Below are 27,848 nucleotides of genomic sequence, written 5' to 3' on the forward strand. Positions count from 1 at the left end.
CTGTATCTCACATTCATGCAGGAATATATCAGTGCAAACAGAAGCCCAATCTTCTGTTTCATGAAGGTGTTGTCCTTCCATCAAGGTTTCAGTCTTGACAGTGCTGATTTCGTCTATGCCCATAAGAGGATTCCTCATTTGGATCCATCATTGTTAATACTACCCAGGTAGGTGAACAGTTAACAGTTTGTAGCTTTAGCCAATGGACAGTTATATCAGCAATGGTGGTGGTGTTGTGGCTGGTCATCAACTAGGTCTTCTCAGCACCGACTTCGATGCTATATTTTGTCAATGCTTCATCCAGTATATTAACAGGTTTGATGAATAAGGGAGAGAGAGAGAAATATTCTTTCATGTTTGCTTATTACTCAAAAAATGCCTCACCTCCCAAAGATGGAGTATAACTGCCTACATGGCAGGGGTAAAAATGGTCATCCATGTATATTGTTAAATGTGGGAGAATGCCTCAATCTTGTGACATAATAATAATAATATGATAATTAATTTTGGGATGAAATATATCAAAGTAAGAATGTCAGTTTGAAAGCAGTGTCTCTTTGTCTTCTGACCCACAAACCTAGAAGCTTATTACTATGAAAATATCAACATATTAATTTGCTCTTTATCATTTTTTCACTGTCTGTATCTTTCAAAATGACACCTGATGGATAATAGTATGTTTGACATTTTGACTTATTGCTCAAATTGAACTTCATAACATGTCTGGCATTTTGAGACTGTGTTACCCATTTGCACTGTTAATTTGCTCTTTGTCATTTTTTCACTGTCTGTATCTTTCAGAATGACACCTGATGGATAATAGTAAGTTTGACATTTTGACTTATTGTTCAAGTTGAACTTCATAACATGTCTGGCATTTTGACAGACTGTTACCCATTTGCACTGTTGGTTTGTTTTGTGCATTATTTCCTATTTTTGTATTCTGTTTACAAATGAAAAACACCAACACATAATTCGGGTCCCCCTCCCCTTTTTTTCTTTTTGTGAAAATACAATATAAATTATCAGCAACTGTCATCCAAATTTCCTTGCAGTTATTTTCATGCCTGAGACTGGGGATAAAATGTGCAAATTTACTTTGCTTGAAATATCAACTTTTCTTCTGTTATACAGAATTAATGTGATTAAATAATATATGAATACTCTCTAATCACTCAAGGTGTATTCTTGCAGAATTAAGGTGATTAAATAATATCGTAGTAATCTCTAACAGGCAATGTGTATTCCTGTCTAGTAATGGGGCAAAAAATCAGAAAGATGGTATGTTTTTTGTTATGCATGTGTAAGTGTGTGTAATATGTATGTATACAAGCCTAAAAGTACAATGAAGAAATTTATGAGTTCACTTCTTCAAGACTGCATAATTTTGGTTGCTGTTAACTAATATTCATAATGAATGTGAAAGTGAAAATAGGAGACACAAATCAGAATCATTCTAACACAGGCAAGACAGACTTCATTTCAAATATATTCACTGCATTCATAAATTTACATGACAACCAGTCTGAACACAAGGAAAAAATAAGGAGGAAGAACAACAAGAGTGTGATCAGATGAGATAGTGAACATCTAGATCACTGTGGCAATAGCTTCAATGTGGACATCCATGAAGAAACTACCCACATTTACTCAAAAACAAATAAATGGAAACAAAGAGTGACAGACAGAGAGAAAGAGCAATCAACACTTAAAAATCATTTCAGGACCACAATAGCAAAGGGGGGGGGATGAGGGGTGGGGGTGGGTTGGGGGGGGGGGGGGGGGGCGGCAGCTATCCACTTGGTATGGTTTGAATGCAGAATAAAGGGGAGTTCCTTTTTTTTGTGTAGTTCCTTTTTGACTGGCACATTTACTGTATCAAATTGGTATACAGGCATGGTGGTCAGTACTCTGCTATCAGCAGGCCCCAAGGGCATGCTGGAGAGGATGGTTCGGTACTCCTTCCAAAAGGAATAAATGGAGCCAGAAACTGCATAGTTCCAAGGAGGCCAGGTTCCAAACAGATGACTGACCTGCGCAGCGGCACTAGAAAAAGGTCTTGCGGCTATTGTGCCTCCAAAGCAAGCATGAGTGGTGACAGATCCACAGCAAGTGTTGACACTCAAACACTCAAAAAGGGATAGGACTGGCATGGGATCAGAGATCAGGCATCCTGGCCAAGTGCAACTGGCAGAGTTCCCTCAACCTCACCAGAATAGCCAGTCATCTAAATATACACTAAAGTACAACTTTCCTATTAGAGATGCCACTGCAAGTACCACATTGGGAAAGAGGTATGGAGCAAAAGAAATCCAGAAGAGGAGTGCACAGAAATGGAACACTCTGTCCTTCCAGATGGACCTCAGATACTGCCAAAGCTGGGTGGATGAGGATTTGGAACCAGAATAAGGATTTGTAACAAGATGTCTGCAAGGTCTATCTATCTATCTTGCTGAGTTCCTTGGCTGGATGGAATCCCTGATCTGAACTAAGGAGTCCATCCCAAACATGACATCTATTAGAACTTTGCTGAGACACCCAAGAGATTACAAAAAAATGCACCACCAACCCTGGCCCTGTGTCTTGTGGATACTCTTTGATGGCCCCATGTAGAAGGAGCTGAGACATCACTTTCAAAAGGCCCCCTCCTGTTTGTTCAGAATTGTGTGATTAAGGAGGCGGGAAGGGGAGCTGTGCTTGTATCAACCTGAGGTGGCCTGTACCCCAAATGCACCTCTGACCCTATCCACTTATCTGGCCCCAATTCACGCTAATGGTGCAATTGTCTGGGAAGGCTGCTTGCCTATGGGGGCTGAGCAATTGAAGGTGCTGGATCAAGACCCAGTCAATGAATGTGCTGGTTACACCTGGGCTGGCCTCCCTTTTGGCTAACCTGTGGGTAGGCTGCCAAGGTGATTAACTGAAGTCCACTGGCATAGTTAACTGGCTAGCGGAGTCAGGTCCTGGGACCTGCCCCACCAACTGATCACCATCCCTGTACGCTAGTTTGACACAGTCAACACGGCACCATAGTAAAACAAAGTGGGTTCAATTAACATGTATTACTGCTCATAGATTCCAGAAGGTAATTTCCAGTAAGTCATTACTGTTAAAATTAAGTGTACTCACTGTATCTGTGCACATGGATTTGTATATGAATACACATATACATCTATGTATGCTGCTTTTTTCCCCCTCTTCCTTTACTCCCTGTATCATTCTGGTCAAGCAAACACATATGGCACAAAAACAGATCAGTTATGAATGAGCTACCTTGCATGATTACAATCTGTACAAAATTCAAGCATGACACATGTCAATATCACTCACATCATGCTGGTAGCATTCAAAATAGTGATTTTCATTTTAAATAACACCTTTTAAGTGCAAGCAGCAAATAATGTACGCACATATTACTCATGAACTACATTACAACACACTCTGAAAGCTGTTTCACCGACAAATCTCTTGAAAATAAGTAAAAACACTTGACCTCGAACAAATGAAGCAAATTTTAGCATGCCAGAATGTCTCAAAACATTTCTCCAAAGAGTGAGTCTGAAAGAGAAAAGCAAAAGGCATTTTAAGTGGCATTTTTTTTCTTGCGTCCACGTTTGCCTTTGGGCTTGACTTGTGGCACCGGTATTTGTATTTCTTTCGCACTGCAGCGTGGGCAGTACCATTGTTCTTCCTCAGGTGGAGCTGTGGTAATGTTTACACACACCCTGTAACACATTAAAAAACACAAATATTAGCTTATTTGTAAAAAAAAAAACACCCAAAAAACCCACCTCTTTGTCACTCTGTGTATGCAAATAAGCACACACTCATGGATGTGAACATTCACACTCATCACTTACAGTGAATAAGCATACAACTCACTTCTAATCTTTCTTTAGATATGTAATCTCAAACCTGGAAATCTTAGCAATGAGAATAGATACACCACAAAGCCTGTCCAAAGAGAATACCCACAGGCCAAACCAGCCATAAACAATAAAACTGAACAGTTCCTTAGGCAGACCACACCACATTTTCGCAAGACACACTGAATGTTTTATTCTCATCATCTCTCACCTTTTTTTTTTTTATTTTACCTATTTTCATTACAAAAAAATTAGAGTATAATTTCTATCTGTCCTTTGTAGATTTCTTTTTCTTGCCTCCTTCTATGTCAATTATCTGTATGTTTTCAAACATCTGTTTTTTCACTGAACATTTGTCATCTGGATTTGAAGGTATTCTTACTGTAAGTTTTGGCCTATAAGGTGCTACTTAAAAAAAAGAAAACAATTAAAAAAAAATATATATATATATTTTTTTTTACTCAAAGCTGACCCTGGAGTCTTATCAGCTGTCTGTGTCTGAAAACTAAATTCTGGCCACACGAGGGGCCACCTGACACAACAAACTCAATATTATATATATATATATATATATATATATATATATATATCATATGACAATATTGTTGATCACAATAAATGCTCACGATTGCGCTGAACAGTTAAACTTCAGTCTTTCCACTGTTTGATTCAATATAGTCCATGTTCACTATTGAATCATATTGAAACTAAATCGCATATACTAATCACTACACAAAATTTCAACTGAACGTGATCGCAGTTTGACCATAGGCCATGAAAAAAGAGCAGTGTCTGAACTGGGGATAAATTTATGGTGTGAAAGGAAAGAAACTGGAAGTGAACTGATCACAATGAACACAAAGCAAAATGGCAGACAGGACTGAAAAAGCAGGGCCAGCAGACTGGATTCTGATTGAACAAGTTAATAAACTGGGGCTTTACAATAGTGTACATTTGACTGAAGGCTGTAAACCTGTAAAAAAAAAAAAAAAAAAAAAAAAAAAAAAAAAAAAAGTGTAGACAAAAAACAGAACAAAACAACAACAACAACAACAAAAAAGTGTAAAAAAAAGAAAGCAACAAATAACAGAGCAGACAAACGGAGTAACAGAGCATAAAACAAGTCAGATTCCGATCCAGTTTCCTGAACATGTCACAATTTGGAAAACAAATTCCGCTGTTAGCTGAGACAAAATGAAAGACTTCTGCTTTATGGCAGATGCAGCTTATCGGATATGTGCGCCTTATATGAGATCAAAATTAATTTTTTCTTTCAATTCAGTAGGCTGAAAATTAAGATATCTAATTTATTGTGCTTTTCTGCACCCAGTTGAAATTAGAAGGGAGGTGGCAGAATGGTTAAGATGCTCCTCTATCAGTGTCAGGAGGAAGGTGGCAGAATGGTTAAGACACTCATCTGCCAATACAGAGAATCAGTGAGGGTCTGGGATTGAATCCCACTCTCACCCTTTCTCCCACGTTTGACTGGAAAAACAAACTGAGCATCTAGTCATTCAGATGAGATGATAAACCAAGGTCCCTTCTGCAGCATGCACATGCAGCACTTAAAAAAACCCCCATGGCAACGAGTGTTGTCTTCTGGCAAAAGTCTGTAGAATAAATCCACTGTCATTGGTACACAAAAGCACTCAAGGCCTGACTAAGCGTGTTGGGTTATGCTGCTGGTGAGGCATCTGCCTAGCAGATGTGGTATATCATATATGGATTTGTCCTTGAGTAACTGCAACTGAACTGTACCCAGGCCATGCAAGTTTAACCCTTTGACTTCTGGAACAATTTGTGATTTTTGCAAAATAATCACCAACCTTTAAAAAAAAAATCACAAAAAATAATTAATACTCAATAGTATGTAAAAATATATGTCTTCTTAAAGGTAAATGAATGGAGAATATAATCATCATAAGTTCAATGTTGACAGGATGAGATAACTCCTAGTTATGGGAAGATAACTCAGATTTCAAGTACGTTTCAAGCAAAAATATTGGGTTTTTTTCTATACCTACTTTAATCACAACCCCATCTTCTTCCTATTGATGTACCTTGTAGCAAGTTAATATCATCAGGATAACCAGAATCACTTTTGCTAATCAACAACATCATTACTTTTGTTTTCCATTACGTTTTTGTAGTTGTTATTGTCAACAATGTGTGGAAAATCAAACAAAAATCTAACCACCTCTTCCATACTCAGTACTGTATGTCCTGGCAGCCACACTGACATGCTTAAGAACTTTTTGCTTTACAAAACACAAATAAACACATCAAAATCGAGCCGAACTCGCTGAGATATTGCTTCAAACACGCATAAAGACAGTCGCCATTTGCAAGGAATCGTATTCAAACGACCGGCTGGACTCTTGATAATGCTGTTACCTCTAAACCGCGATATATCCGCGGTCAAAAGTGAAAGGCTAATTTGTTTAATTATTGGCTGTGACAGACATGACAAGTGGATAGACTGGAGAGCATTGGACTTCCAATCTGAGGACACTGGGTTCAAATACTTGCTGCACCTGGATGGTTAGGGGCGGAGATTTTTCCAGTCTCCCAGGTCAATGTGTTCAGATCTGCTAGTACCCCTTCATGTGTTTACACATGCAAAACATCAAATAAATGGTACTGAAGAGAAAAGATTTTGCATAAAGGCAGATTTGTTAGAAAAAAAAATAAAACAAAACAAAACTCACCAATGGTACCAGTCGTCACATTTATCGCAGCCGATCATGGGGCTGCCATCATCCTGCATCTTACAAGCTGGACAGATCCAAACCTGAATACCCTTCGAGTCCTGTTATCAAAAAGAAAAAGAAAAACCAAACCTCATTATTACCACCGTTGTTTGTCTGTTTCCAGCCAATGACCATTGAAAGATTGGATTTGTTCACTCTACCTCCACCACTTCCTCTCTCTTTCCCCTGTCATCAAAACCCAGTCAGCTGCTGCTGTTTTCATGAATGTTTCTCTTCCCCTCACCCCAAGCCCACCCTCCCCATTCCCTTGCTCCCTTACTCTTCCATTCAAGCTTTTGAAATCTGTGTTCTTCAGATCCAGTTACTCTTTCTCTTCTCCTTTTCTGATCCCTGTCACATTCTCCACCCATCATGAATGTGTCAGAAAACAAAATCCCTCATCTCTCCATCTATCTATTTTTGCTGTGCAGGGTATTGGTATTGTATCTCTGCTGACATTTCTGAGCAGTGCACTGCACTCAGGATGATGCTGTGTAATTTCCCTGTTAATTAACCCTTTCATTACCTGGGAAATAAGATTGAAGTAAAATCTATTTCAGTATTTGCCAGGTATTTTTCACAAAAAATGAGTGTATATATACATATCTATATATATATATATAGAGAGAGAGATAGATAGATATATTTTTTAAATAATAATTCTGTGCGCCTTGCTATTGGAGAGAGACCCCAAAAGTACACATTTTCTGACAGGTAAATGAATAAAGAATACAAATAACATGATGTTTTCTCTGATTTTGTAATTTTTCAAAGACATGCAGTTGTTTTGAAATTGTCGGATTTTTGTCTTGTTCATTACGAACATTTGTCATAAGTCTGGTAAATTACACAGTTATGTAATATTTTCTGGACAAATGGATAATAACTGTACACCCATGTTCTACAACCACAAAAAGACATATGAATGATTCATTGTGACTACTCCAAGTGATAACAACAGATGTGACTGTACCATACTTTCAGTCAAATTATTTTTGTTGAAAAAAAAAAAATCATTATACCCATCAGTGAAGTCAAACCCAAGAACTCTTTCATTTCAAACACACTTGTATCTGTCCATGCTGATAGTCCAGAGTATTTTTTTCTGCCTGCTTGAGAGTCTGCTGTGCATACAAATTGGTTTCCTCAACAAATTAATCTTCTACAAAAAGAAAGAAAGAAAAAAGTCAATGCAGTCTGTGCTGTGTGGGTCTTTTTCCTGTCCAATGTCACCAGCAAAGTTGGGAATAACAGGTTGAATGTTGTTTGCTGGCCATACACTGATCCCCTCAAATACAGTAAGGCCATGCCCCCTCGGCTTCTGCTTCCCCCTTCCCCCTCTCTGACCCGCTACACTTTGTCCAATTCCCCTCACTCTATTTCTACCTCTACACCTCCCATATGTTGGCTCAGGGTCAAGAGTGTTGCTCCCACTGCTTCCATTTCAGTTAGCAACACTGTCAGTCATGTGGGCAGAGTCTGCAATGTACAGTGTCACTCACTAATCGTCAATCTTGCCAGTTTCTTCACCAGTCCCTTTATTTTCTATTGAATCGTCTGATAAAAGTTCATCACTGTCTTCTTCTGTTAGTTGACACTTCAGTTCTTTCTGAGCATCAGCTAAAGAAAGCAATTTGGGTTGTTTTGGTGCACCTCAATCACAAAGCTTTAGCCAGGTTTTGCCATTTTGCTGAGTCAAAAACAGCCAGTAACCCAACCAAGTTGTTCAAATAAAGGGCTAACTCATGATATAGATGGGGGCTTCTAGCTATCAATAGAAGCTAGAAGTAGAAAGATTCCCCTAGCTAAAGCTACCAGTTGTTTTGTCATCAAATTCAATACAAAACATTGAAAAGTCTGAATATTTCAGCGACGAGTTATCTTGTCACTATGACAGCGAGGCGTAAATGACTGTACTTTTATCTTGTCATATAGGCAGCCAATGGGTTAAACCAAAAGCAAGACTGAATGGAGCCCACTAATCTGTCCACACTATCACAAACTAATTGTCAAAGTTACTCTAAAAGCTGCACAGCAAGAACAATGCCCAATATTCTGGGATAATCAAAGACACTACAAGTGAACAGTGTTAAATGCATTGCAATGTATACTGTGTATTACTTTCTTGTCATATTTTCTGGGGTGCAAGTAACTGTGGGTAAATCTGAAAAAATGAGCTTGGCCATGTTACCTATCCAGAATGTGCTAAACATAAATCAACACTGTACATTGTTAATTGAAAAAGCATATCTCACAGGATGTTTCTTCCATATAATTCAAGTCAAATGTTAATGCAAATTTTCTGAATATGTATATAGTGTAAATAGATATGCAATTCTCCCCATCAAGATTAATCTGTTCAGGAGTTATAACTTGTAATTCTTAAGCCAGCAAAACAGAATATCTACTGGTGATGTAAGCAGTATCAGAATTCTTTTCCAAGAGAAAAAAATGCAATTCAAAGAATTTCTCTGCACATTCTGGGCACACACAGAAACAAAAACTGTATAAATGCAGTGTTGTTGTTGAAAAATTCACTAACGTTTTCAAAATTAATACATACAATGACGTTTTCAAAATTAATACATACAATCTCAATATAATGCAGGTTCTCTTTACCACTTTTGAGTCTACTAATCTACTTATCAACCTTTTTAAAGTATTACTAATCAATCTTTTTTCTTTTCTTTTCATTCTTTTTTTTGTTGTTGTTGCAACATCAAGATTTGAACAATCTTACCATGTGCTTAATGACAGAAAGAAAATAGAAAAATGCTGTGTTGAAACGGACATACACAAATTTCAAGAGCATCAAATAAAGAATTAACAAGATGCTTTTAACAGAAGACTGCACCTCACTTAAATATCTTCATTGAAAACAACCTTTATTTTACTGTCTGCAAAAAGCAAAGAATACACCTAGTGCCTATTTTTTTATCGAAAACAAAACTTTACTCACTGTCTGCAAAAGCACTGAATACATCTAATGCCTTAAAGTTAAGATCACGATTATGTGAGTCAATGTCAAATATCCTTTATTTAAAAGCAAATGTGTCTCAATCATGATCTAGTTATGCTGAATGGGGAATAGGATGGGGAAAAGCAAAACTTACGATATATGATCCAACAGTCTCTGTCTCCACAGTACCCCTCTGTCGTGAGGAAGAAGTAGACGGGAATGCCACAGAAAGCTGTGTTGGTGATGGTGATTCAGGTGAAGAATCCAGTCCACTCTTCTCCACTTCCACGGGTGGAAGGGAGGATGCAGCAGGCGTTTTCTGCACAGGGTTTCTCTGGACTTCTGGAGGAGGGGGTGTGAGAGTTTTGGGTTTGGGTGGTGCCTCAGGAGTGTTAGCAGCTAATGCTGCTCTCAATGCTAATGTCTTAGCCTTCGGAGGACGACCTCGGCCAGCTGGCTTGCCAGTGGCATTGGTCTTGCTTACAGCTTTTGCAGTCTTACCAACACCTTTGGGAGACTTTGGCGACTTCTTTTTGGGAGCAGCCGCCTTGGGTGACTTGAGTCGTGGTCTTCCAACCTTCCCTTTAGGTTTAGGAACAACAGGTGGTGGGGTGGGCTCTGCCTGCACTGAAGGCATGACCTCAGCAGGGGTGCTTGGAACAAGGGGAGATAATGGGGCAGGGCCATGTTCTCGTGTGCCAAACAACTGTCTAACAGCTGGTGGAGACTTATCCTGTCTCACAGGCGAATGATCTGGAAGCGGGGAGCTGAGATGGTAAACTGGGGATAGGGAGGGTGTCTTTGGAGTAGGAGTGGGAGACTTGCGACCTCCAGCAGGGGACGCATGAATGGGTGATGAAAACGAGAAAGGTGAGCCTGGATAAATGTGGTGCTTGGGTGATGGAGTCTTTGGCATTGGGGATGGAGACTTTGGAGAGGCTGAAGGCGTACGAGGTGGTGGAGTCCCACAAGGCCTATTTCTTATTGGTGAACTCTGAGGAGATGTGAATGTAAATTCTTCAGGATGAGGGGGAGATTTGCACACTGGAGATCTACTCCTTGCTGCGTTTGGTTTTGCCACTGGTGGACTGGGAGGAGGACTGGGACTTCTCTTCCGAACAGGGGAACTGTTTCTGGACAAAACTGGAGGAGGTGGTGTGCCCGGAAAAGGAGACGCTGGTTGTAGTGTGGGTGGAGTGTTGCGGGGTTCTGACTTTGGCGCTGGGGTGGATACCACTGAGCTGTATTTCTTTTGGGAGCTGGTGCCTTCTGCTGCATCATGACGAATAACCCTGGAGTACAAGAAGTTCCCTTTTATTGAAATGTGCAGTGCAAGAAAGAAAAAAGTCTTTACTTTCCATATAAAAACAAATCAATTTTCTTTCACAAGCAAATGCACCTGCCTTTCCCACTCAACTTTCCCACCAATGAATAAAAGACATCTGAAACCAGCCTCACTGCCTTCTATCTGGCATCTCCATCTGCTTTATCCCGTCTATCCAATACAGCACTGCGATGTGGAGTAACGCAGTGGTGGTGAGAGTAAGAGGCTCTGCGAGTGGGCATGGAAGGGCAAGAGAGGAACTCAGCCAGTTATATTACATTCAAGATATTTTCATTGACAGTCATGTAGCAGTACTCATGGGCAGACACTAAAAGGTACGTCTGTATCTGGCTGTCTAAAAAATTCAAACCAAATCAATCTGTTAATTATTCAGGTTTTAATACATGAAGTTTTATGCAATATCTATAATACTGTGAGATCTAAACATACATCTTTCATGATTTTAATGATACAGTTACTGAGTTAGGCACCAAAATGATCAACAAGAATAATCAAGGACTCTAACCAGAAGATACTAACTCAGAAAGAGCAGACTAAAAGAATCTTGGTGAAAGTCGACATACAAGGGATAAAAGAAGTGACATATTCAGCCACAGACTCTTTTTCAGGCAAACGAAATAAGTGAGTCACACATGTTGTAAAAATGTAAATAACAATGATTACTCAAATAATCATTCATACTCTTTCTTGGAGTTTTTATGTTGTAAGATTCCATAATGTAGAATATAAACGGGAGACTAAGCACATATACTCCTTTCTCTTTGATCATAGCTTATGAAAATAACCATTGTCATAAAATAACTTCATGAGAAATGCTGACACAAAGGACCTATATCAAAAGCATGCTACTGATACTTACAACTTGAGGCTTTCTCTACGTGGAGTGGGTGATGGTAGCTGCTTATCAGAATCCACAAGACCCACACTGTCTGTGACTACAACGGAAGAGGATGAACTGTTGTCCTTGCTTCCAAACTTGATTTTCAACTTCAGGCCGGTCTGGCCTGCAGGAGGCTGCAAGAGCACAAGGATGAGGAACATCAAACAATGACTGGCTATATATACTGCATGTATGAATCACAAAGTTTTTTTGGCCTTTCTTCACTCTGTATCTTTCTGGGCATATCTCAGCAGTTCTTCATGAATATGAAACTCTATTAACAACAGTCATACATTATCTTCATTCTGAATAATGCAAATAATTCTACTTTTTTTCTGACAGATCTGTATACAAACATTTAGTTCTATATGTTCCCAGCACAGGACCATACCAGGCCAACAATGCCAATACTGATCCTGTAGAAACCGAAAAAGAAGAAACCTCGAAAAGAAAATCATGCACAAGGAGAGTCATATCCATGCATGCAGACCTGGGACATGGCCATTTTCTGCCATAGGATTTAAAACAAAGTAACTAAAATACAAGCATGATTGTAAACAATACACAAATTACATATATAATCAAGCATACAAAAAAAAAATCCAACAAGTAACACTCAAGTAACAAAAAATGTTAACAAACAACCTACACGTCAAAAAAAAGGAAAAAAAGAATACAACAAAACATAATTAGGATGCTCAATTCAAATGGTCAGACATGTAAAAGCCCACTTGCAGATACAGGTGAACACGGAAGCAGCAGCCCATCAATGCTGAAAGAGATAGGACAATGCTGCAGGGGATTCACATGCCTTTTTCACATCATAAACCACCATTGTACATATACTTCCGTGTTCACTGCCTAGCCAATGGCAGAAAGCACATCAGGGCTGAAAATCAACAGTCAGTTCCAAGACATTAAAGTGTTTATCACACAATTTTCTATTAATGATATATTTGCAAGCAAGCACACAGAGAGAATCTAACCTTCAATGAGACAATTCCTTACCGTTTCCTCCTTAATTCTGTTCTTTTCATACTTTTCGTGTTTGTGTTCATGTTTTTCATGTCGCTCCTTGTCCCGATCCTTGTCTTTGTTCTTCTTTTTCTTCTCTTTGTCACGTCGTTTCTCTTTTTTGTCTTTTCTGTGATGCTCCTTATCCTGCACAAAATCATTTCAGTGAACAATCCCAAAAGAATCGGAATTTACTTTGAAAAAATTTTTCACAGATTATTTATAGGAGTTTTGAAAGACTAGTGTATTCAAATTCATGACAGTACATGTACCAAGATTTTTTTTCCATGATCAGATATTGAGATAATACAGCTAACAATCTTCTTCATATCCAGAAATACAGAGTCCATAATGATACAGCATATTATTATGCTACTCAACATCCGGTTTTAATAATAATTACTCAGATTACAAATAAGTTGTCAGTCACTCTAAATGAACCAAGCAAATGAGTGCTCTCTCACTTTATATACAATCATTTTTGATTTGAACAAACAAAAGATCACAGATCAGAAATATTTATAAATGCACACACCTGAACAACGAACACTATGCTATTTCATCCCCCACCACCACCACCACTCCCAAGCAAAAAAAAAACAAAACAAAAACAACCATCAAAGAAATAAACTAAAAAAAACAACAACAACCAATCAGTCAACTATACTCACTCGAGACTTTTCTCTGTGTCGCTCTTTGTCTTTGGGGATTTCAATCTTCAGTGGCATTATCAGGTGCTGGTCCACACTTGCAGCAGAAGACGGAGACACAGATGAAGCTGGGGCGACAGCCGATTCTGGCGTTGGTGACTTTATCTTCTGTTTGACGTCTACTGGGGAAAAATTGTCTTGGGCCAACAGTGGTGTGCTAGGAACTGGCAAGGGCGATAGCTCCTTAGGAGACCATTCCCTCTCTGCTTGAGACGGCCTGCGCTCCAGAAGAGGAGGCGGACTGTCAGCTTCACCAAATTCAAACACTTTCATTTCAGCATTACTGAACTTGTCAGATACAAATGGCTTCAGGTCCACAGGACTCTGCAATGGTGCAGATTCGCCATCTTTTTCAGTTTTGTTCTGAAGTTTAGCTTTCAACTTCTTTTTTACACCAGGCGCTTTTTCCTTTTCCAGCTTCTTCTTCTTTCCTTCTTTCACTGGTGTCTGGGATATGTTGGGTGTTCCAGCAACATTGTGCACTGCAGGAACACATTTCGCATCAGTGCTGACAGGTTTTGGGGAAGGCTTAGAATCTTCTGACCCCTGTCTGATTACTGCATCGATAGTGTCTGTGATTGATTTCATACTTCTAGCACCCATCTCATCCTCTTTTTCCTGCATAATCACATCATCAGCAATAAACTCACTGCTCTTTATTTTCTCTTTCCCTTTAGTTTTCTTTGGCCTGCCTCTCTTCCTGACAACTTCAGTAACGTTGACAGGTGGAACAGGTTTCTCTGCAACAACTGCTTGAGGTTTTTTATTTTCACCATTTGTAGCAGAATTTCGTATCACTGCAGAGATTGTGTCATCAATGTTCTTTAACCGAATACGTTTTTCCTCTTCTTTCTCTTGAGCCCTCCCTTCAGCCTCAACAATTATCAGTCTCTGAGGAGAGGTTTCACAAGATTCTGTGTCAAATACATCAGTTGGAGGAAATATCTGCCTCAACAACATATCAGACTCTGGAGAAGCAGATGGGTTGACATCAAGGTTCAGGGATGCTGAAGAAGCAGAAGGGGCAGGCTGAGAATGAGAAACAGGAAATTTATCTGGAGACAAGAGCAGATCTTTCAGACAACTTTCAGATCCACTCTCATTCACTGTGGAACTGGAAGGCCTACCCACTGGTGAAGAAGCTGGCTTTTTCTTTGATTCTGCTTTCTTTTTGATTCCATCACCTTTGGATGTTTTCACTTTACTTTTCCCCTCTAGTGTCTTGCCCTCCTTTAGCTTTAATTTCTTAGCAGGAGGTGTTGAACCAGGCTCTATGGAGGCTGACGCTGGTCGTTTTGCACCAACCAGTAGCTTCACTTTCTTCTCTGGCTCTGCCTTGCTCTTTTTCTTTTGCTTTTTATCCTTTTCTTCAACTACGCATTTTTCTTTTTTCTTGCCCTTCGTCTTTGTGGGCTCAGGTTTTCCCTTGCTTTCACCACTTCCGCTAATTCCGGAAGACCCTTCTTTGCGCACACTTGATTCTTTCGGCGGAGGATCAACAGGCGTCTTGTCTTTGTTTGTGTCTGAGCCCTCCCCACCTTTGCTGGAGCCTGAAGCGGCACTGGGTCCAGCTGTGGAAATCCGAACAGTAGGAGGAGGTGGGCAAGCCTGTGGTAGTTTCCCTCTGCCACGAAGGCCCAAAAGAGTGCCATCAGGTGCCATTATAGCATTCGACATTTCATATTGTGAGTGACCTGCCTCCTCAGGCAAACTTGATACATTCATCCTGAAATAAAACAGAAAACAGTCTATAAGTTAACAAAACAGTGGCATAAACAATTTTACAGGCAAAATGTATTCTCAGTATTCTCTGAGTCAGATTATAAGTCATGCTCACTGGATGAATTATCATCAGCTATCATTTGGACAGGATGAGAACTGCTGTTTAAGTCAAACATCATTATAGGATAAGTTTTTTTTATCATTTAAAAAAAATTTTAATTTATTATTTAAAAAAAAAACCCAACATTTTTCTCTTTTTAAAACTGAAATCAGGTGGAATATTTTACTGTTGTGTTTCTTCCTGCAAAGAGATCCGAAACTTAAAACCTTTATAAACCTAGGTAATTTTTTTTTAAGAACTTAGAAAAAGACACATCATTTTCTTTCAAAAAAAAAACAAACAAAAAACAACAACAAACAAAAAAACCAAGCCTGAACAAACCCAGCACATATGCAGACAGCCCAAACAGGTTTACTATATGAAAGTCACTCTGTTTACATACATGAGCCAAAAAAAGGGAGACAACAATATTACTATAGAGACCAGAGGAACTGAACCTTGCTCTTTTCCCAGGTGTGAGGAGATCATGTGGAACAGGTACAGGCCTCTTCTCTCCGGCTGCCACAGGGGCTGTAGAGTCTGAAGGCAAACTTTCCAGCCCCTCATTCTTGGAGGCTTGTGTCAACGCTGACGCACCCTGTTGCTCCTCAGCATCATCTGTGAAATGATACAATGTCAGTCACACTTATCTGCCTCTTTTATTGTTTTTAATTACCTTGAAACAATGTTTTAAACACAAGACACAATAATGTTGAGCAATAAAATTCACATCTGTTGACACAGCTAGTATGAATGCCATGAATGCTGTTCAATCCAACAAAGAACCCCCCCCCCCAAAAAAAAACCCCACAACAACAACAAAAAAACAAAAAACAAAACACACACACACACAAACAGAGTATCAAAACAAAGAAAAAACACCACACCCGCACAACACATACACACTGTTGACTGCATTTAAGATGACAACTGGTGAATCATTTTAAGAGGCCATCAGAGCATGAAAGTTTTTCAATGACTGCAAAAAACAACAACACCCATACCTACTTACCTTGATGTACTTTTATTAATCAATGAATTAATATCAGATAACACCAATCACCTTCATTTTCAGAACCTGGTACATGAGGGGGAATTCAAATAGAAGCTCCTTCAAACCTTTAAACCAGAAATGCTCAAAAGATTCTGTGAATTGTTGATCAGTTTTCATACTGCGTGTTTGTGTGTGTGTGTGTGTGGAGGGGGGGGAGGGGTGCGCGCGCATGTGTGTGTGTGTGTAAGTGTTTGCGTGTGCGTATGCATGTGTTTTGTTATCAGTTATGTTTATCTTTTGTCATCTTGATCATGACTCCCATTCATGGGACATATATCTCATTTAGAAAAGGACTTAGGGACAGAGATGCCTTGTCAACACCAACAAAGTGTCTCAACTGAAAATGTCTCCGGGCTAAAAAAGTTATCTTCAACCTGAACTAGACCAAATACAACATGTGTGTACAGGAAATAAACTCACTTCAGAAATGTTCACACATGCCCCCACAAAACAACTGAAGAGCACCAACCTTCCATGCCAGGAAACATGGGTGGCAAATGATCATGGATGTGCTCTTCCCTGTGGTCCCTGATTTCACGGCTGTTGCGGCTGGGGATCTGTAAGCTGTTGGCTTTCTGGGCAGGAAAGGCAACACTTTCCTGACCAAATGGCACTGGCTCCACATGCCGAACATATTCTTCCAGCTCATTGAGGTTAACAGAGTTCAGCCTGAAAGCCAGCCCCAGATCATTGAGGTTGGGCTCAGTTCTGCCATCTGCAAATACAAAAACATAAATTGTACAACTGAGGCAAGAACTGTAAACACATTCTTCCATACTGTGCCACAGAACAAAAAATCCAAAACATTATCCTGCACAACAAAACTACCATTCAGTGACACTGACAGAGATGGAATGGTTAGAAAACAACCATTATTCTGCACAACTAACACTCTCCATGGCAGATAATACAAAACTAAAACACAAACGTAATTATCCTGCAAAACCATCTCTTTGTGATAAAGACAATCCAACAGAGCTTAACAATAACTTTTTTTTTATCTCTTGCCGTCAGGCAAGTCAGTGGAAAATTCACTTGTCTGAATGGGTTTTGTACTTGCCTGGCTTTCAGAACACATCACACACACACATACTCAGACACACACACACACACAATGTTTCCTACTGGCCTAAAATCTGAGAACATTCTGTCTTTAAAATATTACGAACATTTGGTTATTTCAGAGGATCAAGTTACAAATATTTATCAAATATAAAAAGCAGTCTCAACATATCTGTATCAATTGTCTTTGAAATAGACTGAGTATTTTTAGGCATTCACATTGTGTATGTGAATTTGAGAGAATGGTGAGAGGTGACAGAATATGACAATGAGAAGTACAGCGATCAAGGTTAGGATATACTTCCAGAGATTGAGACAGTGAGAGAGGTAATGTGGTGCATGGGAGTGGAGCTTTCAACACTGTCCACTGATATGTGTCTGACCCTTACTGAAGCGGAATTTGACACATCCACATCCCCACTTTCTCCATCCAATCCTTCATCCCAGTTCCTTGAGGAAGTTGTGTGAAGCCAAAAGATAAGCTAGTACATGTATATATAAGAAAAATTACCATTGGCTGTCCAAAAATAGCAACGAATGGCTAGTTGCCTTAGAGCAGCATGACAACTCTCCTCTTCCCTTAGAAATTGTCACTGAAAACAGTGTGTGCAAGAGAATATCCCATGATCAATATTTTGGAAACAACAAGATAAAACAAGATAATTTTTAAAATATTGCTTGCCTGGTTAGGCAGGAACAGAAAGGGCTCAGCTTGCCCGGCAGAACAATCTACAGGCAGTTGGGAATCTGTTAACATTGAGTTCTGTGCAAAACTTCAAAAACAAACATCATCCTGTACAACCACTACTCAGAGAGGGCAAAAGAAAAGAAATAATGTATGAATTTACTTCACAGTCCCCCTTTTCAATACTTACACAGCTCACTGAAGCGATGAGTAGCTTTCCCAAGCTGTTCAATGTAGCGCTCGGTTGTGTCCAGAAGTATGTCCAAGGCCAGTGTTGTTGTACTATTCCATCCCAAATTCTGACAAATTTGGGCGGCAGCTACTTTAAGTTTTGATCGACAAAACTCGTCATTACTCATTTTTGATGACATCTGAAACAAAGAGGCAGAGAGGAAGAAACCAGATCAGCATACTTTTAAATGCCCTTTTCAATCCAAGTTATTTTGTACTTTGGTCTTTTTAAATCTTAAATTGCCTTCAGTAATTATTTACACTTCATGAATGAAATACAGTAAGGACAGTCAAATTTGATCTACAATGCAATTAATTGTAAATTGAAAAATATACAAATCTTGTGGGATTTTGAGGAGATTAAAAATCAAAGCAGTAAAAAGAATGTTTTTTAGTGGTTAATCTTCCAAACTGTAAGTAATTAAGAAAGAAGATTCTTCTTATTCCCTTAGTATAACTATAAGACTAGTTCCCTTCAATCACTTGATCACAGTTGATGCTGAAAAATTCAATCTCATCCTTAAAGATCTTCTTGACAAATTTGCTCCATCCACTTTACGCAAGATTTCCAACCGGCTACCCATCCCCTGGTTCTCTTCTGCCCAGCCCCAGTTACAGGAAGCTAAGAGAGAAAGGAGAAGGGCTGAGAGGCAATGGTTGAAGACAAACCTACACATACACAAACAAATTTTCCAAACTGCAAATAAACTTTTCAATAGAATTATAAATAATGCAAAATCATCTTTCTTCAATACTAAGATACTTGCCTGTACCACCTCTAAGCAGCTATTTAACATTACAAACAGTTTACTAGGTAAGGCCAAGACTTCTCCTTTAATCTTTACCATCATCTGCTAGTCCATCAGAACTTCCCCAGGCTTTTGCTGACCTTTTCATATCCAAGATCAAAGATATTTGTACTAAACTTGATTCTGATTCTGTGTTCCCTCCTGCTGTTGTGCACTGTAAGTTTTCTGGATCTCCCCTCACTGCCTTCCAATCTGTGTCTGAAACAACTGTATATGACACTATCAAGAATACTGCAGTAAAAACTTGACCCACTGCCTTCATCCCTTCTTTCTGAATGCCTTGACATTCATTCTACTTCGTTATTTCACTTCCATCATTAACAACTCCCTACTATCTGGCTCCTTTCCACCTGTGTTTAAAAATTGAGTTGTCAAACCCCTTCTGAAAAAGCCATTTCTTGATCGAGAAAATCTGAAAAACTACAGACCCGTTTCTAATCTGTCTTTTCTGTCCAAAATAACTGAAAAGCTTGTTCTGCAACTCTCCTCAATAAGAACAACCTGTTCTATTCCTTGCAATCAACTTATCATGCTGGTCACAGCACTGAAACTACTATATTGAAAATTGTAATGACCTTCTCACAGCCCTGGACAAAAATGATATTTATTTTCTTTCTCTTCTTGATCTGTCAGCAGCCTTTGATGCCACTGATCACGACATTTTGATAAACTGACTCTCCCATACTTTTGGTGTGTCTGGCACGGCTCTCTCATGGTTCAGCTCTTACCTCTCCAACCGGAATCAGACTGTTACTCATTTTACTGTGAACTGTCTGCACTCAAGACCCGCTCCTTTAGAATTTGGTGTTCCCCAAGGATCTCTCCTTGGACCAGTTATTTTTCTACTTTATGTACAACCTGTTTCAGAAATTGTATCCCATCATTCTCTTTCACATCACAGTTTTTCGGATGATAACCAAATTTAAAAGTCCGGTTTTATCTCTCATCTTCCTGAGATAATCACCTCTACTCAACAATGTATTACTGATATAAAATCGTGGATGATAAGCAACAAAGTTACAAACTACAGCTGAATGACGAAAAAACAGAAATGATTTTTCTTGCTCCTAAACATTTGCTAAATTCTGTCTCAGTCCCCCAAGCTGTTCAGTTAAATGGATGCAATGTTCCAACTTAAAAAAATTGTTCGCAACCTTGGTGTTTACTTGGACCAGACTATCTTTTGAATGGCAGATTTCCTCCATCTGTCAAATCTGTTACCTTGAGTTACGAAGAATAAGCTCTATTCGGCACTTTGTCTCAAGATGCAACAAAAACCCTTGTCTGTTCCCTGGTCCTATCTAGACTACAGTAATTATTTGCTTGCTGGATGCCCCGACAACTTGTTATCCAGACTTCAGAGAGTCCAAAACCATGCTCCACGGTTCATCTTCCATTCTCCCAAATCTGCTCATATCACTCCTCTCCTTCATTCTCTCCACTGGTTACCTATTGAGAAAAGAATAGAGTACAAATTCTCTCTCCTGTGCTACAAATTTATGACTGGCATGTCTCCTTCTTACTTTTCTGAGCTTCTGCATTACTACTCTCCATCTTGCCGGCTCCGGTCATCAGGTGATGACCGTCTCTTAAAAATTTCAACCTAAAGAACCAGATCACATGGAAAACGCATTTTCTCTTTCCAGGCTTCCTCCACATGGAACCCACTCCCGTTTCCTGTCTGTCATGCTGTTTCTTGCCTTTCTTTCAAAACTTCTTTGAAAATTCATTTATTTCCAACCATCCAAATCAGTAAATAACTCCTTGTCTTCACTTTTATGTTTTAGCCAAGTTATTTTTTTTATTTCTACTATTTTTTTTATATACTATTTTAAACATACACACGTTAATGTGTGTGTGTGTGTGTGTGTGTGCATACATCTTGTGTGGAGTGGGTGTGGGTTGCAGTTGGAGTGGGAGGATTTGTGTGTGCGAGTGTATTCATGTGTTTTTAGTATGCATACATCATTGTACTTTTCATTGTAAACGCCCAGGGCTTTTGTTTCATTAGATTGGGCGTATCAAATGTCCTTTTATTATCATTATTATTATAACTCTACCAAGCCTTCCACTCAGGCATTACTCATTACTGCCTGAAAGGGTGATAAGCTATGACTTGAGTTTCAAGCCATCTGTCCTGAAAAAGACCGCTATACATCAACACCATGATATCAATAATTTACTTCAATGGCACATTTTGGATTCTGAACAATCTCCTTTTATTCAGTCAAAAGGCTCGCTAAAAAAACCCCCAGGTAAAATAACATATCTGACAAGTTGCAACATAATAAAACACAACCTCATTAAAAAAAAAAAAAAAAAAAAAAAAAAAAAAAAAAAAAAAAATCAAATTAAGTGTGCTATATTTTGAAATGTGAATCTCAACAGGTCAGCTGCAAATGAATACCATAGGATTTACATTATAATAATACTCAATTTATATACTTGCCCACTGTACAATGCAAACATTGATGTGTAAAAACATGCATTTAAACACTAAAACCAACAGTTTTTTTTTTTATATGAACTTTCTCCATTTGGTGACAATGTATTGTATTTCTTCCTCCAATGTAGCAGCAGTTTAGCAGATTCATACCAATTTCGCTGCTTTAATAAGTTTAACTGTTATTGCAGTGTTTGAGAAATTTCCTATTTCAGCAACTCTGCCTTAATGTCTTAATTCATTTTTTCAAAAGTAATTTTTGTGCACAGTAGAAGCGGCATGTGCATTACTTGTGACCTACAATTTAAAACAACAATTTACAAATATCTATGGCACTGAACTGGTTAATCAAACAGCTATCTTCGGCAGATGACAATATTAACAGAGTTCACCCCCCTCCCTCCCTGCACTGTGGGCCAACTGGGTCATTATTAAGCTCTTTGATATTGCCCTTTGAGCATGAAGTGAGTGGGCATGGCACAGACAGGCATCACAAAGGAAGGATAATTTGTGTGTTAAATGAATGTCTGTTTTATCAGAATTTGATAATCTGTTTATTTTCCTTTCACAAAAGTATATGTTACCTACACTTTCTAGCAGTTTTTGATCATTATCCTCTGTAACCCAAAACCGCCTACCAAACAGGAAGCACAATCGGCAGAGCTGTGATAGTGGAGGGGGTGGGGGATCAGGGTGTATGACCCCTGAAGCAAAATGAGAAACGCATCTGGAAGGCTCTCCAGCAATCAAAAATATAAAATTTCAATCTAAACAAATGAAAAAAAAGAATCAAACAAAAAGCATAGTGCAAATTTGTATGTGTTTGTATATGTTTGTATATGCCCATTGCTTTCAGTTTCAATATAACTATTTGTGTGTTAAACTCTGTGTGTGCATGTATGTGCATGCGCATGCGCATGTGTGTGTGTGTGTGTGTGTGTGTGTGTGTGTGAGTGGTTGTGTGTGTGAGTGAGTGAGTATATAATGTGCATGTCTTCAGTTTTCCAATTTTCAACTGTGACTCTGTGTGTGTGTGTGTGTGTGTGTGTGTGTGTGTGTGTGTGTGTGTTCAATACAACTTTGTGTGTGTATGTGAAAGAGACAGAGAGAGAGAGACGAACAGACAGCGAAAGAGAGACAGACTGATCGATAAGGAGAGGTGAGGGGAACATGGGAGGAAAGAGTGCAAGTTTGTATGTGTGCAGATATGTGCATTGCTTTGAGTATAACTCTGTGCGTGTTTAACTCTCTGAGTGAGTGAGTGAATGTGTGAGTGTGTGACAGTGTGTGAGTGTTTGAGTGTGCGTGTGTGCGTGCGTGTGTGTTCCATATAACTCTGTGTGAGAGAGAAATAGAGACAACCAAACAGACCAACAGACAAAGAGGAAGTGAGTGAGGGTGGGAACATGGGAAGAAAGAGTGCAAGTTTGTATGTGTGCATGCATGTGCATTGCTTTAAATACAACTCTGTGTGCGTTAAATCCTCCATTTCAGTGAGTGAGTGAGTGTGTGTATCTCTCTATGTATGTGTGTGTGTGGTTTCAACTCAACTGTGTATATGAGACAGAGAGAGAGAGAGAGAGAGAGAGAGAGAGACAGAGAGAGAGAGAGACAGAGACAGAGAGGTGGTAGGAAAGAATGCAAGTTGTGCAGGTGTGTGCACTACTTTAAAATTAAATAGAACTGTGTGTGTGTGTGTGTGTGTGTGTGTGTGTGTGTGTGTGTGTGTGGTGTTCTCACTGCAACTCTGTGTGTATGTAAGAAAGAGAGACAGACAGACAGACAACAGAAAGACAGGGGGAAGGTGGGAAGAAAGAGTGCAAGTTTGTATTTGTGGATTGCTTTAAATACAACTCTGTGTGTGTGTGTGTGTGTGTGTGTGTGTGTGTGTGCGCGCGCGCGCGCTTGTGTGTGTGTGTGTGTATACATGTACATGTGTGGGTATTTTCAATTAAATTCAGTGTGTGTGTGTGTGAGAGAGAAAAAGAGAGAGAGTGTGTGTGTGTGCGCAAGTGTTAATTCAGCTCTGTGTGATTGTGTGAGCGCTCAAGTGTGTGCTTGTGTGTGAGTGTGAAGGGGAGAGAGAGAGAGATCGCAAAGTGCAGGAGGGGAGGGAAGGTGGTGAGGGGACCAGGATAGCGTTGCAGTGCTTTTGACAGTTCTGCCAGTGTGAGTGTGAGTGGAAGGGTGAGGTGGAGGAAGGTTGGGGAGGGAGGAAGGTGGGCACAGCCATTCAGAAGTTGCTCACTTGGATTTACAAACAGGTCTCACTGGCCCTTGATAAGCTAACATGAATGGGTAAGCGCTTTTCTTCTTTTTTCTCCAGGAAACGTATGTTCTGTTTATGAAAAAAACCTAAAAACTGAGTTGCACCCACACAAAAAAAACAACAAACAAAAACTACTGTTAATCAAATGATGGCTGGCAGGGAACTTTTGATGGCCGCAATGAATGCTACAGTCATCCTTGTACTCACAAATCCATATTTCACCTAATCCCATTATGCTATTTAAAAAAAATATTTTATACACTTAACATTTTTATTTTTAAAATGTACTAAGAATGAGTCCTTTAGCTGGTCTGTCCTACAGTATGGAATGATAAAGCCCTTGCTTTTAAAAGTGCTATTGAAAGTTCTTCTTTCTACAATATTGTACTATGTCATGATCTTTACATAATGATAATGTAGGCTTGGATCTTCTGTTGGTCTTGTTTGCAGGTGTCAAGAACTTTCCAGGTGGTTAGGCTGGTGTGCGTGTGCGTGCGTGCGTGTGTGCATGCGCACACGCGCGTGAGAGTGAGTGATGTTCTCATTGCAACTCTTGTGTGTATGCAAGAGAGAGAGAGTGACAGACAGACAGACAATAGAAAGAGAAGGGAAGGTGGGAAGAGAGTACAAGTTTGTATATGTGGATTGCTTTAAATACAAGCGTGCATGCGTGTGTGTGCGCGCGTTTGTTTTCAATTAAATTCAGTGTGTGTGTGTGTGTGAAAAATAGACACAGAGACACATAGTGTGTGTGTGTGTGTGTGTGTGTAAGTGTTAATTCAGCTCTGCGTGATTGTGAGAGTGCTCAAGTGTGTGTATGTGTGAGTGTCAAGGAAAGAGAGAGAGAGAGAGAGACAGAGAGATCGCAAAGTGCAGGAGGGGATGGAGGGTGGTGAGGGGACCAGGATAGCGCTGCAGTGATTTTGACAGCTCTGCCAGTGTGAGTGTGAGTGGAAGGGTGAGGTGGAGAAGGTTGGGGAGGGAGGAAGGTGGGCACAGCCATTCAGTACGTTGCTCTCTTAGACTGATTACAGACAGGTCTCACTGGCCCTTGATTAGCTAATATGAATGGGTAAGCACTTTTCTTCTTCCTTTTTCTGGGTTGCACTCATACAAAACAAGAAAGGCAAGGCCTTCACGACTCACTTGTGATACGCTTTTAAAAAAAATCCAAGCTTTTTATGTATTGAGTATAATGCATATACTGTTATATTTATATTTTTTGTATTCTCTAAACTTGGCACTTTGATCTGATATTCGACCCAACAAAAGATCTGTCATTATTGTCATATTTTGTTCAAACAGGAACTTCTTTTGCTAAGTGTGGAAGTTTTATTTATTGTAAACGTTTTGGTGTCGGCAGTAAAACAAGGGAAATTACTCTGCTGGGGAACTTAGTTTGCTTTAAACTGATCTTTCTCATCTTAAACATTACATTTTGAAATTATACTCAATACATAAAAAGCTTGCATTTAAAAAAAAAAGTGCATCACAAGTGAGTCTTGAAGGCCTTGCCTCTCTTGTTTCAAAATGTAATGTTTAAGATGAGAAAGATCAGTTTAAAGCAAATTAACTCCACTAGCATTACATAGTAATTTCCCTTTTTTTCTATCTGAACCAAAACGTTTGCAAAATAAATAAAGCTTCCATGCTTAGCAAAAGAAGTTCCTGTTTGAGCCAAAAATGATAATAATGACTGCTCTAGCTGTTGGGTCAGAATATCAGATCAAAGTGCCAAGTTTAGAGAATACAAAAAATATAAATATAACAGGAAATGCAGTTTGCATATAATTAGGCTTCATTCTTTATTTTTTTGTGCCCATCCCAGAAGCGCAATATTGTTTTAAACAAGATGACTGAAAAGAACTGAATTTTTCCTATTTTTATGCCAAATTTGGTGTCAACTGACAAAGTAGTTGTAGAGAAAATGTCAATGTTAAAGTTTACCACGGACACACAGACACAGACACACACAGACAACCGAACACCGGGTTAAAACATAGACTCACTTTGATTACACAAGTGAGTCAAAAACTACAATAAACGAACAAAAACTACTGTTATTAGTGTTAATGATGGCAGGCAAGGAACTTTTGATGGCTGCCATGAATGCTGCAGTCATCCTTGTACTCACAAATCCATACTCCACCTAATCCCATTCCACTATCAAAAACAACAACAAAACAAAAAAACCCAAAACATATATATATATATATATATATATATATACACACACACATTCTTTTTTTACTCAGAAGTTAGAATGAGTCCTTTAGCTGGTCTGACCTACAGAATGGAATGATAAAGCCCTTGCTGTTATTGTAAATTCTTCTTTCTAAAATACTGTCTATGTCATGATCTTTATATAATCATAATGTAGGCTTGGATCTTCTGTTGGTCTTGCTTGCAGGTGTCAAGAACTTTCCAGGTGGTTAGGCTGGTGTGTGTGTGTGTGTGTGTGTGTGTGTGTGTGTGTGTGTGTGTGTGTGTTTGATTGTCAAAAATCCTAAACATTGTAGTGAGTTGGATGATTTCACGTCGATCCTTTTGTTTAAAGGTGGGAATTTTTGAATTTGTAGCATTTGTGTCACGCACCCTGGTTCCCTTAAACACATGGGCGGCATAAGTCTAGCTTTCAACAGGTATCAGTTTGTCTTTATAACATGGGTCTTTCGAGTCTTTTCAAGTCCTTTTTCAGCCAAATTCTTGTCACATGTGATATGAAGGAATATGCACCACAAGCCATGATGAATGAATAAACCCCCCAAAACAAACAACTACTATTACTCCTAAGCAAGTGTACTGGCAACTCCAATCAATATTTTTGTTAGACTGGGGCAGCAAAAAAAAAAAAAAAAAAAAAAAAAAAATCTGCAAGGCTTATAAACATCCCAAGAACTGAACTGAACTTTACCTGCCAGAACGGAAATCATACGAAAAGTATTGGTTCAAAAACCACAGATATAGAAGTTCGGATACAAAATATACACATTGCCTTGTGTTACAATTGTACATTTTGTATACTGCTAATTTAACTGTTTATTTTTTCAAGGTTGAACCCACTTGTTGAATTTTTTCAGAGCCGAAAAAAATCAGTGTTCATTGTAGCTGAACAGAAAGAGAACCTGACTGGTAATCTGGAATCTGGAATGATACGTTGCAGGAACCTTTGCAGATTATCGCCGCTACGGGTGATGGGAGCATATGATTGGTCTATGAATCTATTTTTGTTTTAAGCTGAAATTGTCATCCCCCCTCCCGGGGGCCGCTTCGGTAGCCGGAAAAGGAACCGGGAGGTTATCGGCCGTAGTTCTCTCATTTTCTCCGCATAAGCGGATAGTAGTTTGCACAGGACAGGAATGTCAGACCCCTGCCGGAGTCTGCACTACTTGGGTCACGGTTAAGTATGTGTAATTAAAGGCCTAGTCCTGATGACTGAAATAGTTGATGGCTCCCCCCCCCCCCCCACCACTGGGGCCACCATTCTACACCCTCCATTCCATCACTTAGGAAAGTGGGTCATGCTGCTGCGCTCCTCCCCATTACGGTGTCAGAATGGTCAACGTGATGACCGTGGACTCCTAAGAGGAAGAAGAAGAAGAAGAAAAAACCAACAACAAAAAACCAACAACAAAAACAAACCAACAACACCTATATAAAGGCTTTTCTAAAGAAAACTTTATATTCTACTCTCAAGTTGTTCTCCAAGATGTCCTGCACCGTCTCTCTCGTGCAGGGTAGGCTTGGAGCATGGATTAATACTCACGTATTTCTACGAAAGTAAAACTCAAAGTGCTCGAAAACGTTTCATTTTTACCTTAGTGTCAGAGTGCAACGTTTTCTTAATCCAGCACGCCTTTCGAACTGGAGCATTCAAAATAAAAACACCATCACAGGTTGTCAACTTCGTCCATTTTCATAAAAAATGGCGACTACTTATGAGAGTTAT

At 39.3% G+C, this 27,848-nt stretch overlaps 1 protein-coding gene across 1 annotated transcript; it reads right to left on the reverse strand.

Annotated features, from left to right (window-relative positions):
• Nucleotides 1-1,769: 1,769 nt before the first annotated feature.
• On the reverse strand, nt 1,770-27,844 carry LOC143284685 (uncharacterized). The gene is made up of 10 exons (XM_076591615.1): nt 27,717-27,844; nt 18,338-18,518; nt 16,870-17,115; nt 15,805-15,964; nt 13,486-15,250; nt 12,809-12,961; nt 11,780-11,934; nt 9,730-10,867; nt 6,575-6,675; nt 1,770-3,725 (listed from the first exon to the last, which is right to left on the reverse strand). Exons 2-10 carry the CDS (start codon nt 18,516-18,518, stop codon nt 3,584-3,586), a joined length of 4,041 nt encoding a protein of 1,346 aa, XP_076447730.1. The 5' UTR covers nt 27,717-27,844; the 3' UTR covers nt 1,770-3,583.
• Nucleotides 27,845-27,848: the final 4 nt, after the last annotated feature.

The sequence above is a fragment of the Babylonia areolata genome, chromosome 8 (genome assembly GCF_041734735.1).
Source record: "Babylonia areolata isolate BAREFJ2019XMU chromosome 8, ASM4173473v1, whole genome shotgun sequence".
Taxonomy (NCBI): domain Eukaryota; kingdom Metazoa; phylum Mollusca; class Gastropoda; order Neogastropoda; family Buccinidae; genus Babylonia; species Babylonia areolata.

Coding starts and splice junctions, on each gene's coding strand:
- LOC143284685 (XM_076591615.1), bottom strand. CDS start 18,518: ATGTCATCAAAAATGAGTAATGACGAGTTTTGTCGATCAAAACTTAAA. Junction 12,962..13,485: donor GACACAGAGAAAAGTCTCGA/GTGAGTATAGTT, acceptor GATTTTGTGCAG/GATAAGGAGCATCACAGAAA. Junction 6,676..9,729: donor AGACTGTTGGATCATATATC/GTAAGTTTTGCT, acceptor TTTTGATAACAG/GACTCGAAGGGTATTCAGGT.